The sequence below is a fragment of the Nicotiana tomentosiformis genome, chromosome 3 (genome assembly GCF_000390325.3).
Source record: "Nicotiana tomentosiformis chromosome 3, ASM39032v3, whole genome shotgun sequence".
Taxonomy (NCBI): domain Eukaryota; kingdom Viridiplantae; phylum Streptophyta; class Magnoliopsida; order Solanales; family Solanaceae; genus Nicotiana; species Nicotiana tomentosiformis.
Window position 1 is genome coordinate 72473088 of NC_090814.1, and position 12399 is coordinate 72485486.

Sequence of the window (12399 nt, forward strand, 5' to 3'; positions counted from 1 at the left end):
TATATGTTAACAACTTGTTTGGATGGTTGTTACATGTTGTATTGTATTATATTGTTACTTTAAATACAATATTTATTTTGATTGTTACTTAAATTTTATTGTATCTTATTGTTAAATCCGTCATTACGTAACGACGAAAAACATCACTTTATGGAACGACCGATTTGGTGTGGTCGCGTCGTTACCTTATTTATTATTGTATTTTTTTCTCGATTTAACTCGAATTTTTAAATTGATGCGGTTTGTCGGTTTCATTTGTACAACTCTACCGGCTAGTGTTTTTTTGCTCCCAATTATCAACTAGTGTGTTGTAGCGTATCACAAACTAAACGTATGGGGTGTGAATTGATAAAGGTATAAACATCCCGGGCCAAGTTGAAGATACGGTAATTAGGCGCAATACAAGCTCCGGAAGGACACGGAAAGCACCGTGAGTCGTGGACTTCCGGCTTCCAACAGGAAAGGTGAGAAATCTCTATAACCCAGTTGTCGGAATTTCGATACCTGTGAAAGTGGAGAGTGCAGAAAATGGTACTGTCACAGAAGATTCACGAAGCATTCAAGGGCACAGTGGAGAGAATCACAAGTCCTCGCACCGTCTCTGCTTTCAAAGAGAAAGGCGTTCTCAGCATCAATGAGTTCATCATCGCCGGCGATAATCTCGTCTCCAAATGCCCTACTTGGTCCTGGTATTCCTTTACTTCCTTTTCCCCTTCAACTTTAGCATCAATTGCTCACTTTAAGTCAAAGATAGAGAAAAAAGGTGAAAAAGGAAAAACCGAAAAACATTACGAGAAAGCGGAAGAGAAAACCGATTTTAGCGTCCAATTTCTATGCATAGGCTCCAATTCATGCTCAAAACTTATGTGATATGGAATCAGATCAGTATACGTGTATATGATGGTACAATTAATTATTACTATAAAACTTGGTGTGTATATATAGTCATTGTATTAGTGGTAGGATGAGCTGACTTGTTGTCGGAGACGGATCCAGGCTAAAAGCCCGTTGCTGCAGAGTATGGTTGCTGACTTAGTATAAATATATTATTGAGAATCCCCTAGATTTATAATTCTAGCCAAAAGTAGTTAGTGTCCCGCACTTGCTGCTATAAAAGGTGGATTCGCCTCTGCTTCTTGTTGTCAAATTCAAAACTTTATAGTCGAGCAGTTATTTTCTCTTTTGAGTTTTGACTTTGTTTCTGCCATATGACTGCTCTTTCTTTCATCTCTGGTATTGATTATCGAGCTAAGATGATTGATGCCCATTAGTATTAGTTATGTCGTCTGAAGTGATGAATTTACTGACTAGAGACTATTGATATCTCTCATGCTTTAGGTTTCCTATTTTTCCGTCTTCAGGGTGTTGTCTACTTTTGCTTGTTCTACATTGATTCTCGGCTTCTGATGCATATTATTTTGCTTTGAAGATGAGAATTTTTTTTGCTTTCTAGGATTTTGTTTAAGCATTGATCAATGTAGTATTATTGCTATATGTTACTCGTATCACATTTCAATTGTTCATTGACAGGGAATCAGGTGAACCTAGCAAGAGGAAGTCATATTTACCTGCTGACAAGCAATTCTTGATAACTAGAAATGGTACTTATCATATAACTCCTCCACTCTTCATAGCATTCCATGCATTTGGGTTGACATGAGCTAGCTAACTTATGTGCTCATGATGATTTCATTTTTTATCCACAATTAGCTAGAGTATTAATTTTCACTTCTTTATTATAGGAAGAAGCAGAGTTGATTTTGAAAAGCTAAATTAGGTGTTACAAGTACTTTAAAAAACGGAGAAAATTCTGATAGAATTGCCAAGTATTTTCTGCGTGCTGGTTGGTCTAAACACAGTTGATATACCCATTTAACTGTTGGAACAAATATTATCTTCCCATTTCACACCTACTACATCATCAAATTCTGGAACTTCAAGAATTACACAAATTAAACTTTCTTATCATGATAACTTATAAAAAAAGAAACTTTCTTATCATGCTAGTTTGAGTAGACCTTTTTTGATATTCACTTGCTCTTAAACGTCCTCTTATCATCTTTTTGGAATGCCTAGAGTGGAAGAGTTTTATCATTCACCAGTAAGTTACGTGCCAATTTAACTTTTATCGCAGTTCCTTGCTTGAGGAGAGCCGCATCGGTAGAGGAAGAATATGAAGCTGCTGGAGGTGAAGTTCTGCTTGATAATGAGGAAAATGATGGTTGGCTTGCCACACATGGGAAACCTAAAGGTATTCTTCGTAACTGTGTGTCTAGCAACAAATTGCATTTAATCTTTCATTGTGACATTTGTCCCATTTGTTTCGTAGAAAGCAAAAGTGACGAGGATGACAACTTGCCATCAATGGAAACATTAGAAATTAGCAAAAGGAATACTATCCAGTCAATCTCCTCATACTTTGGAGGTGAAGAGGAGGAAGATATACCAGACATGGGAGAGTACGATGAACCTGACAATCTCGTTGAAACGGATCCTGTATGTGCTGAATCTGCGTGCGGTTTCCTTTTCTTTTTCCCCTTGTTACTTGCTCTTCTAAAAGTGTGTGATTTGTGGTTAATCTCTCCCATCTTCAGTTTCACCCTGCTGCAATTTCTTGTGTTTTATCTCCAAAAGGCCTTTACAGAGTTTTTGCATCTATTGCTGTTGTCTTTCTTTTTAATCATACAAATGAATTGTTTTATATTACAAAAATATGATCTATTCACCCGATTGTAACTGTTCATACTCATCAACTAAATTGCATGATGGTAACAAGATTGTTTTTGATTACGGTTTTGCTCGACTCTAGCGGGAGTTCATATAAGAAGAATATGCATGCATTTGTTGGACCATTAATTACGGGTGTCATCAGTGTCGGAGGCAGAATTTCCGCTAAGGGGGTTCAAAAAGAAAAAAAGGAATGGTTAAAAAATTAAAAGAGATTGTGGCCAGTGAGAATTGAACCAACAACCTCACAACGGTTTTGAGTCACCTTGACCACTGAGCTATGCATTTGGGTTGTGCCAAGGGGATTCAAAATATAATATATAGAGGCACAAAACAGTTTTTGCCATATATACACAATGTAATTTTCCGGCCCCGAACCCCCTTCTACCTCCTAAATCCGCCCCTGGTGTCATAGTGCTAGAATTTGTGGGACTCGATACATGCATATATATAAGATAATATGTATTATTGAACATGATGTGCTAAAAATTTGAATTGAAGCAACATTACAAAGATTAAGAATTTTTTTTCCCACTATAACAAAATTGGGTGAGAATTGGGTGTGGCCTAGTGGTCAATGAAGTGGGTGAGAACCATGAGGTCTCAGGTTCAAATCCAGCGGAGGCAAATACTAGGTGATTTCTTCCCATCTATCCAATCCTTGGTGGATAGAGTTACCCGATACCTGTTGCTGGTGGGAGGTGGCAGGTATCCCGTGGAATTAGTCGAGGTGCGCGCAAGCTGGCCCGGACACCACGGTTATCCAAAAAAAAAAATAACAAAGAAGAGATGGAAACGGGAGATGGTGGGTAAAAGTCAGAAATGTAGCCATGTAGGTGTAGTGAAGAGACGAAAATTCCCATGGTTGCTGATATTAATACTGCAAACACAAGGACCATTCTGGGTTCCAACTTTTGTGTCACGCACAGTTGGTTACCAATGGCCGACCTACATGAAGAATCATGGGTGTTCAAGCGCCCATTGTAGTTGACCAGATTTGATATGCTTAATAGGCAATGAGGAACAAGTACCATAAAATTCGGTGAGCACCCTTAAATATAAAAGACACATGGGTCCGCTTGGAAGCAGGTGATCTGCCATACATTGTGGTGCAGGATCATTTCCTGCTTTGAAAAATTTCAACTGAGTGCTTTTTTTTTTTTCCTTTTCCTTTCATTTTTTTATTTGCTTTTCTTATCATCCAATTTTTCCTTATTTGCTTTCTGTTTTACTTTCGTTTTTCTCTTTTTACCTTTTTTCCCTATTCCCCCAAACCCTCGTTCTCAAACTAGAACTCTTTTCTTTCCTTTTCTATTTTCCGTTCTTAATTCCTCTTACCTTTTGTCTTGTCTTCCTTTTCCAATCCCATTTCCCCCCAAACAATTGAAATTTTCTCTTCCCTCACAACACAACATAACTCCTTTTCCACTCCTCTTTTGGAGCTCCTTCCAACAAGCACTCACGACTATAAAATCTTGGTCCGCTGCTTCTGGTTAGTTTAAGGAATTGAGGTTTTATTTGTACTATAGATGATCACATTACCAACCAAATGGGTCTTATAACTTTCATGGCAAAAGTTGACTGTGTAACTATTCTACCACTAAGATATTCTTGGAAAAGATCTGTTGTGAAAGTCTCTGAACAGCTAAGGTTACTACTCAACAGTATACAAGTACAAATGATTATGAAAGTGTTGTGGAGATCATACATGTTACTCGAAAACCTTCTGCATCTATTTGCCTGTATGACGGCCTGTGTTGGCTTATGAGATTATATAATAAGTTTATGGTTTTCTGCAGTTAATATGTTCTGGAAAAAGATCTGTTCAAAGCTAAAGGTGTTGTTTTTTAAAAAAAAATTAAACAGATAAGGTTACTATTCAAGAGCGTACAAGTACAATTGCAATGAGGGTGTATTGGTCATGCACTTGATTGTTTTTGGTCCAAACCTTTTGCATCTCCTTTGTCTGTGTAAGAACCAGTGGCGGAGCCACATGCATCCAAAGGGTGTCAACCGACACCCCTTCGTCGAAAAATTACACTGTGTAAATACGAAAAATAAAACTTTTTTATGTGTATATACTATGTGTTGAGCCTCCTTAATTTTGTGTATATTTATTTTTTTATATTTTGACACCCCTTAGTAAAAATCCTAGTTCCGTCACTGGTAAGAACCCATGCATGTATACGCATTAATAAATAAGTTAATGGTTTAAAAGGAAGGCTTGAAGAGCCAGTTAATTTATTTTCTGTTGCTGTAACTTTGTTGGTGTGAAAAGAAGGGTCACAAGTCCTTTGGCTATTTTTCAATGAATTAATCTTATCCTCCCTGAGGGAAAGAAAGTTGTTGTTGTTGGGGGTTTGGGGGAAGAGGGGGGGGGGGGATCATTTTTAATTATTTAGGTACCATTCTGTGTAAGAAGATTTTTCCCTATGTTTTTCTGCAAATCTGTTCAGACTTCAGATACAAGGGCAGGATTTCAGTAAATTATCATGCTGTGAGATTATTTGATCACAATGCCAATATTTTCAATTTGTCATGAAATTTTCGCAGGCTACCCTTCAGACAGCATATCTTGTGGCTCATGAGCCTGACGATGACAATATTCTAAGAACCCGAACTTATGATATCAGCATCACGTAAGGCAACTCATTCATTAGCTTAGTCATTCTTGTGCTTCCAATTTAATATAAGTGCTTATTTGTACAATTGTGGGCCTTATTTAGATGTCTCATCTGGATTAAGGAAGTGTTATCAAATGGTTACTTTTTGCAGGTATGATAAGTATTATCAAACCCCTCGTGTGTGGCTCACTGGATATGATGAGGTCAGTCATAATAAACTGCTGTTATTTTAATAAAATGTGTTTTTCATATTACAACAACAGCTATGCCTCAATCTCAAATTAGCTGGATCAGCTATATGAACTCTCGATATCTTCTCATTTCATTCCTGTGCTCAACAATCTTTTTAAGACAAATTTGCATATATATAAAAAACAGACAAATTAGTGGTTCCTAGAATAAAAGTCCCATGAGTTTCCTTTCTTTTTTATATCACTATATATATGCTTGATGTACTCAGATTTTCCTCCCATTGCTTTTTCTCCATTATTTATCATTAATTTCAGAAACTAATGCAAAAGCATGATTTAATCGAACTGAAATCTGCTTAAATTATGTAAAATATAACCTATGTCCATTTCTCTGCAGATTTTTCTATTTCAAAATGATTGTTTATCCTGATTTTTGCAATTCACAAAAGAAGTTAAAAATTTGCAGCAATATCTAATGCAGCGTATTAGATTATCTAATTCATCTTACCCTCCCAAGACCCCACTTGTGAGAATTCACTGGGTTTGTTGTTGTTGTTGTTGTTATTGTAATATCCAATGCAGTGTATCACAGCGTATCATCTTTGAGTTTACCGGTTCTGATAAACTGAATTTACTGGAGTTCCTGAAATCCGACCTTCATCTTTTATTTTATTTTTATCATGCCATGCTTATATTTCTTTTATCTGCAGAACTATGCAGCGTTCCTTTGCGATGAAATATAGGTTTCCTATCTTAATGATTGATTTCTTTTGCCTATTTCCGGGTACTGCTTGAAGCACTGTATTCATAGTTTTTTACTTAACAATTCAGTTAACGCTGAATCAGTGTGGTTCCCTTACCTTTCAAAACTTCATTATACAGGAGAGAATGTATATTCCTTTGGAAGAAATAAGATTCCCTTTCTTAGGCATGCATCACGGTCCTCTCTGCAGAACTTTATAATTGTTTGAAAACTGATCAACTATGAAAACTTTTGGGCCTTTGGAATTTCATGAGGCCTAAGTTTTTGTTTGACACATATAGTAAATAAGTGCTGCTCTTGTTTTTATATGGCAGTCAAGGATGCTTCTGCAACCAGAACTTGTACTTGAAGATGTCAGTCAAGACCATGCACGTAAAACGGTGAGCAACATGTTTTAGGTCTGGATGTTATTTATGGACAAGATTCAGTTAAATTTGTGAGACATTAGCTGTTTTCTTTCTTTAAAGCTACTGCTATTGAGTTAGAGACTCACTGCAATACAAGCAGGTGCATTGTTGCTTGAATCTAGTTCCATTACAATTTCTGATCAAGTTGGAAAAATAGTGTTGTTCCCCAGCGGCGTCTGGTTTTAAGCGCGTGTATTTTACCCTTATTTCTTTTTTAAGTTCTTATGCGTTTTGTGAGTTTGTCTAGGTATTTTTACCTTTAAGAAAAAGTCTGTGAATTCCTCATTGGGAAGTCTGTCACTTTACTTTTAGTTGTTGGCTGTCAATATTGTTATACAGGTAACCATTGAAGACCATCCACATCTACCAGGAAAACATGCTTCGGTACATCCATGTCGACATGGGGCTGTCATGAAAAAGATCATTGATGTTCTGATGTCACGGGGAGTTGAACCAGAAGTTGACAAGTACAGTAAATTCTAACTTTAGTTCATTTACCTATGTTTTTCAGCCAGTAATAGACATGCTCACATAATATGCATGGTACAAAATGATCTAATTTGGTCACTGGAAGATCAATAGTACACAACATATGTGGAAACATACAAATGCTTGTGCACGTCATGGCATCGATGTATAGCATGCATATGCAATACTAGTTATGTTAGTCATTACACTGAAAAGATCTTTGAGCTGTAGCTATTAACCACCTGGGGGGGGGGTTAGCTTAAATTTTCCCATAAGCTTTTTCACGCGCAGTGATGGTTTCCCTCATGAAGTTTAGGAAATAATTGTGTCTTTGCTAGAAACTATTTAGCAACCTTGCATCATGTTCTCGGATTCTTCATATCTCATTGGTGACTCCTGGAAGGGATCATGCAGCTGCAGGAGCATCTTGTAGCCACAGTAGTCTTAGACATGCTGTTTCATTTGAATAAATTGAGACACATACAAATCTCCAGCCCCATTAGATTTTTCTTTTGAAAAGTAAAGCATTATGATAAAAGAATTTTGTTTTACTAGATTAAAAGTAATTCAGTTCAATTTTTTGTATATTTGCATGAGGTTTCATGATAAAAGTTTTTATCTCTTCTCTGGAACATTGATCTGAAGCACCCAATTGACAGGTACCTTTTCCTATTCTTGAAATTTATGGCATCTGTCATTCCGACAATTGAATATGATTACACCATGGACTTTGATCTTGGTAGCAGCAGCACCTGAATTAAGAGGTAAACTTCCTTATTTGACGTCTATAGTTCTGTGAGTTATTTCAAGCTTATACTATATGCTAACCTTAAATCAGAAATGACCTCCATTAGATAAATTTTAAGGTTACCTTGTAAGGCTTTTGATGTCGTTGGGATTTTTTGCTGTTTGCTGTACCCAAAAAGAGGTCTTTCTGCTTCGGATTGTGTCTGCATTCTAAAGCCAGGGGCATAAAAGGCCCCAACTGAAGTGTGCTGAAAATTGTGTGCTTTATCATTTTCAGATACTAAGAGTGGCTGGGGCATGATTTTGTCGTTTTTCTTTTCTTTTTTCGGGTTTTTCAGTATTTTGGTATGGTGATGATTTTGAATGTTCCTGCTTCAATCTCTTTCCTTTTTCCCACCTCTTTTCAGATGAATATGTTGCACATAAAATGTCATGCCAGAGACCCTAGCGATGATGCGTCTCTTCATTTCATCCAACCTGTGATCAGTGTTGCTTGTACAGTTGTACATAGCATTAATAGCTCTAATTCTGAAATATGTGTGCATATGCTTATCGTCAGCTTCCCTTGTTTATTTTACATTTCATAAGACGAATTTGATGTTATTTTGAAAGTAAATTTGCACGATTAGCTTAAAGGTTGAAAGATCCTGGCTTTTGTACTTTGGTTTTTTAAAAGTTCTCGGAAAATTTTCATTATTAGCTATGCTTAGATGTAAAAACAGATGAAAATCAATCAACAAATGTACTTCGGAGAACAAGACAAGAATCCAAATTGCTGTTTTTCCTTTTTTTTTTTAAAAAATAAATAAAAAATAACTAAGACTGCATATTCCAAAAAAATTATATTTGGACCAGGTGTTCGAAACACCATATTTCTTTGGATTATTTCCCAAAATCTTCTTTTTTCCAAGAAGTAATTTTTCAAGTTTTAAAACCACTGCCAAATCTGAATACAAATGCCACCTAAGGCTCTCAAGTACAGTAGAGCCAACCCATGAGCTTCCACAATCTGTTTTCTTCTTTATTTTATATATGCTTCAACTGTTAAACATACAAGCATTATACACCGATATAGCTGATTCCTACACTTCTTTCTTTTCATATTATTTTTTTCTCTGTAATTCTGTTCTGGGAAAATTTACTATCCTTCCCATAGGGGAAAATATCTCTGATTCAATATGAGGGTGATATCAGTTGATATTCCTAATCATTTTTTAAAAAAAATAAAAAGAATAGAATAATTAACATGATAACAGTGTCGATCTTCAGATGCCTGTCACGTGGTGCTCGTTCTTATCCCCTCATACGTGAATCATCATCCATTCTTAAATAAATTATGTTCAGATTGAGTAGGTGAACAATTAAACAGTTTTTAAGTATTGGTCCAAATAAATCTGCCAACGCCCATGTGTGACAGCAATAAACTAGAAAATTTGCCAAGTTGATGAATAACATTATCATTTCATGCCTCTCGTGGCATATTCTTTAAACCTGCAGTAGAGACGAGACCCTCCCGAAATAGCATAATTTTCAGAAAGTAATGTAGACATTAGACTATACACCCTTATATATTTACTGGTTATTAATTATTATTGTCGTTACTCATTATGTGTATTTATTTTAGGGCTCTGGTCCCATTAGCTTTTTTTTCTTAGCAAATACAATATCTAGTAAACTGTTCACTAACTGGTATAATAATAATCTTCTGAATAAGAAATGTGAATTTAATTGTTGAAATTGGAGAGTAGATTGAATTTTTGAAGTCAATGAAAAAAGAAGAATAAAAATGTTAGAGAAAGATAGAGAAGAGTGGATTCCGGATCGAGAATTTACAAGTTATTTTTTTCCTTTTAATAAAAGAAATGATATGAATAAAAAAAAGAGAAAAGCAATTTAACTTTATTTCAAAAGAAAAAAAGGAAAGGGATATGGTGGGCCTAGTGACTTTTTCGCACAGGAAAACGCGGCCCAATATTTCCTTTATATATAATGCAGGGTGCTAGTTTAATGGTAGACGAAGCCAAATTTGGAAATCAAATCTCATCTCAAAAGAAAGAAATGATGACGAATCGCCACTTCCTCTTTGCTGTTGTTTTCACTTTCTTTCTTTCAGCTGTTGCAGCAGATTCTTCTGTAAGTCCTTATATATTTCTTGATTTCACTATACTTAAATCTTTTAGCTTTATTCCAGTTGAAATTTTAAAGATCAACTGATCCAACTTTAGGATTGAGTTTCATTAATTTTGGTGGTCCAATATGTTGACTGTAATACCTAACTTTTGTTTTTTGTTTCTTTACATATTCGTCAAACTCTACTATGATTACAGATCATATGTTGCTTTTGTAATTATTAATTTATTGCATAATCCAGATTCCAGTATGATGTGACTGTGCTTTATAATATATATGATAATTATGTCCCTTTTTGCTTGCCTTAGCTCTTCATTTTTAGATCTTTGAACCAGTACATTCTGTAGTGAAGCATATGCTTGAGATCTGAATCTGTACATTCATAAACAACATCCTGGAAAGCTTGTCTTTTTATTTATGCAACTATTTTGTAAGATGGCATTATCTGATGCTTGACATTTTCTCCTTGTCGTACTATTATTGCTGAACGCTGTACAACACTCCTAATGCACAATAAATATTAGTACTCTCTCCTCTGTCGTTCAACATTATACTAATACTGTATGAATTATGAGTTTAAGATAGTTTATCTTGATTTGTGTATTCTCTTAACTGTGATAGAGGAAAATGTTAATATTATACATTGAAAGTTTAGTTTGACAAAGGAACATCACATCAAAGTTTAGTAGTATTTAATTAGCTTGACGGATTTCATTCTTAGAAAAGTTGGATACAAATACAATGGTTTTGAGTCATGACTCCTCCTGGTCAATTGCAGCTTTCTATGCCATGACTTTATGGTTACGTTTGTGATAACTATAAGTTCAAATTTTTTTGCATTAAGGATACAAAAAAGACCGTGCACCATCAAGTAACTTATAAGATAATTATAGTTAACTTTTTATGATAACACGTTAACTGATTATCAAATAAAAATGGTAACTAACCTGGAATAACAGATTAGCTACACTGCTAGTGTAAAAAATCTTTATACTTTAGTTGTTTATTATTCTTAAACTTTCGCAATCTTTTGAAGATGATGTCTTATGGATATTTTGCTGATGCAGGAAGACTGTGTATACACATTGTATGTTAAAACTGGATCAATCATAAAGGGAGGAACAGACTCCAAAATCAGCGTTACACTTGGCGATGGTAAAGGAAAATCAGTATATATTCCAGATCTAGAGAAATGGGGTTTAATGGGCCCAAATTATGATTACTACGAAAGGGGTAATGTGGACATCTTCACTGGTAGAGGCCTATGTCTTAGCCCACCAATTTGCAGGCTTAATGTTACTTCTGATGGATCAGGTGACCACCACGGTTGGTTTCTTGATTTTGTTGAGACTACTTTTACTGGGCCACACAAAACTTGTAGCCAATCCATATTCTATGTCGAACAATGGTTGGCTTCTGATGCACCTCCTTATGAGTTATCAGTTTCACTTAATGGTTGTAAAAAGAAGACTGGGCTTGGACAACATGCTCGGCGTTTTGTTGTGGGAAAGCCCAATCTATCTGCTTCGGAATAGTTTGGCTCATTGGACTTCATTATCCAAAGGTCAACTTGAGAGCTATTCGAGATGTTTTTTATGTGTAAGACATGTCCACGCGTTGTCATGTGTCTTCCCTCCTCTTTGGCTGAAATAAATTTCTTGTTTGGGGCTTCCTTTATTGTTTGTTTAGTTGTCATATCTTTGACTTATTGGCTCGTTGGCAATTGCAATCTTTTATGTACTTAACAAAGGGGTTTTAAAGCTCTGGTAAGTTAAAAGATTAACGTAGCATAAGCCTATAATAACTATGGTGGAGTCATGATTTTCTTAAAGGTGCGTTAAAATATGAAGACGTAAACACACGAATAATTTACAAAAATATAATTCTACGAATGAAAGCACAACGTTATTACATTATTAGAATTGTACTAAACGAGGTTTCATTTTTTGAAATATTTTCACAATAGCATCTTTTTCTACATAAGGCAATATGCTATCGCTCAAAAATTCGTCGTTGATTCGAGTTGGCACTAATAAAGTTCGTTGTCGAGAAAGCTCTTTTAATGAATATTTTGTCCTATGTATTTATGCTCAATTAATTTTTATTCTTGTGTATATTTGTTAGTATTCTACAAATGGAGAAAATATCTTTTGTTGGACAAATTATTGAATTGCAAAGAAGGTAAGTTCTTATCGACCAGACTGATACAAGAAATGGTGTTTAAAACAGAAGAAATGATGAAGCTGGTGCAAACTCTAATGGATAAAAGACGGTCTTTATAATTTATGCTTGACATTTCTTTGTCTTGTGGATCTATAAGACATTAGCTCAAAATTTCTCCT

The 12399-nt window shown here is 35.4% G+C and overlaps 2 protein-coding genes across 3 annotated transcripts; both read left to right on the forward strand.

Annotated features, from left to right (window-relative positions):
- The first annotated feature begins 385 nt into the window (after window positions 1-385).
- LOC104121100 (autophagy-related protein 3) lies at window positions 386-10060 on the forward strand. 2 transcript variants are annotated; one of them, XM_009632993.3, is made up of 10 exons: window positions 386-689; window positions 1531-1601; window positions 2135-2251; window positions 2330-2496; window positions 5281-5366; window positions 5503-5554; window positions 6620-6685; window positions 7052-7179; window positions 7840-7944; window positions 9923-10060. In XM_009632993.3, the coding sequence occupies exons 1-9, from the start codon at window positions 529-531 to the stop codon at window positions 7934-7936; spliced, it is 945 nt and encodes a 314-aa protein (XP_009631288.1). In that variant the 5' UTR covers window positions 386-528; the 3' UTR covers window positions 7937-7944; window positions 9923-10060. The 2 variants fall into 2 exon arrangements, with proteins under 2 accessions (XP_009631288.1, XP_009631286.1); XM_009632991.4 differs by lacking the exon at window positions 9923-10060 and adding an exon at window positions 8335-8586.
- Window positions 9929-11729, forward strand: LOC104121101 (PLAT domain-containing protein 3-like). Its single transcript, XM_009632994.4, has 2 exons — window positions 9929-10060; window positions 11125-11729. The coding sequence occupies exons 1-2, from the start codon at window positions 9935-9937 to the stop codon at window positions 11590-11592; spliced, it is 594 nt and encodes a 197-aa protein (XP_009631289.1). The 5' UTR covers window positions 9929-9934; the 3' UTR covers window positions 11593-11729.
- The last annotated feature ends 670 nt before the right edge of the window (window positions 11730-12399 follow it).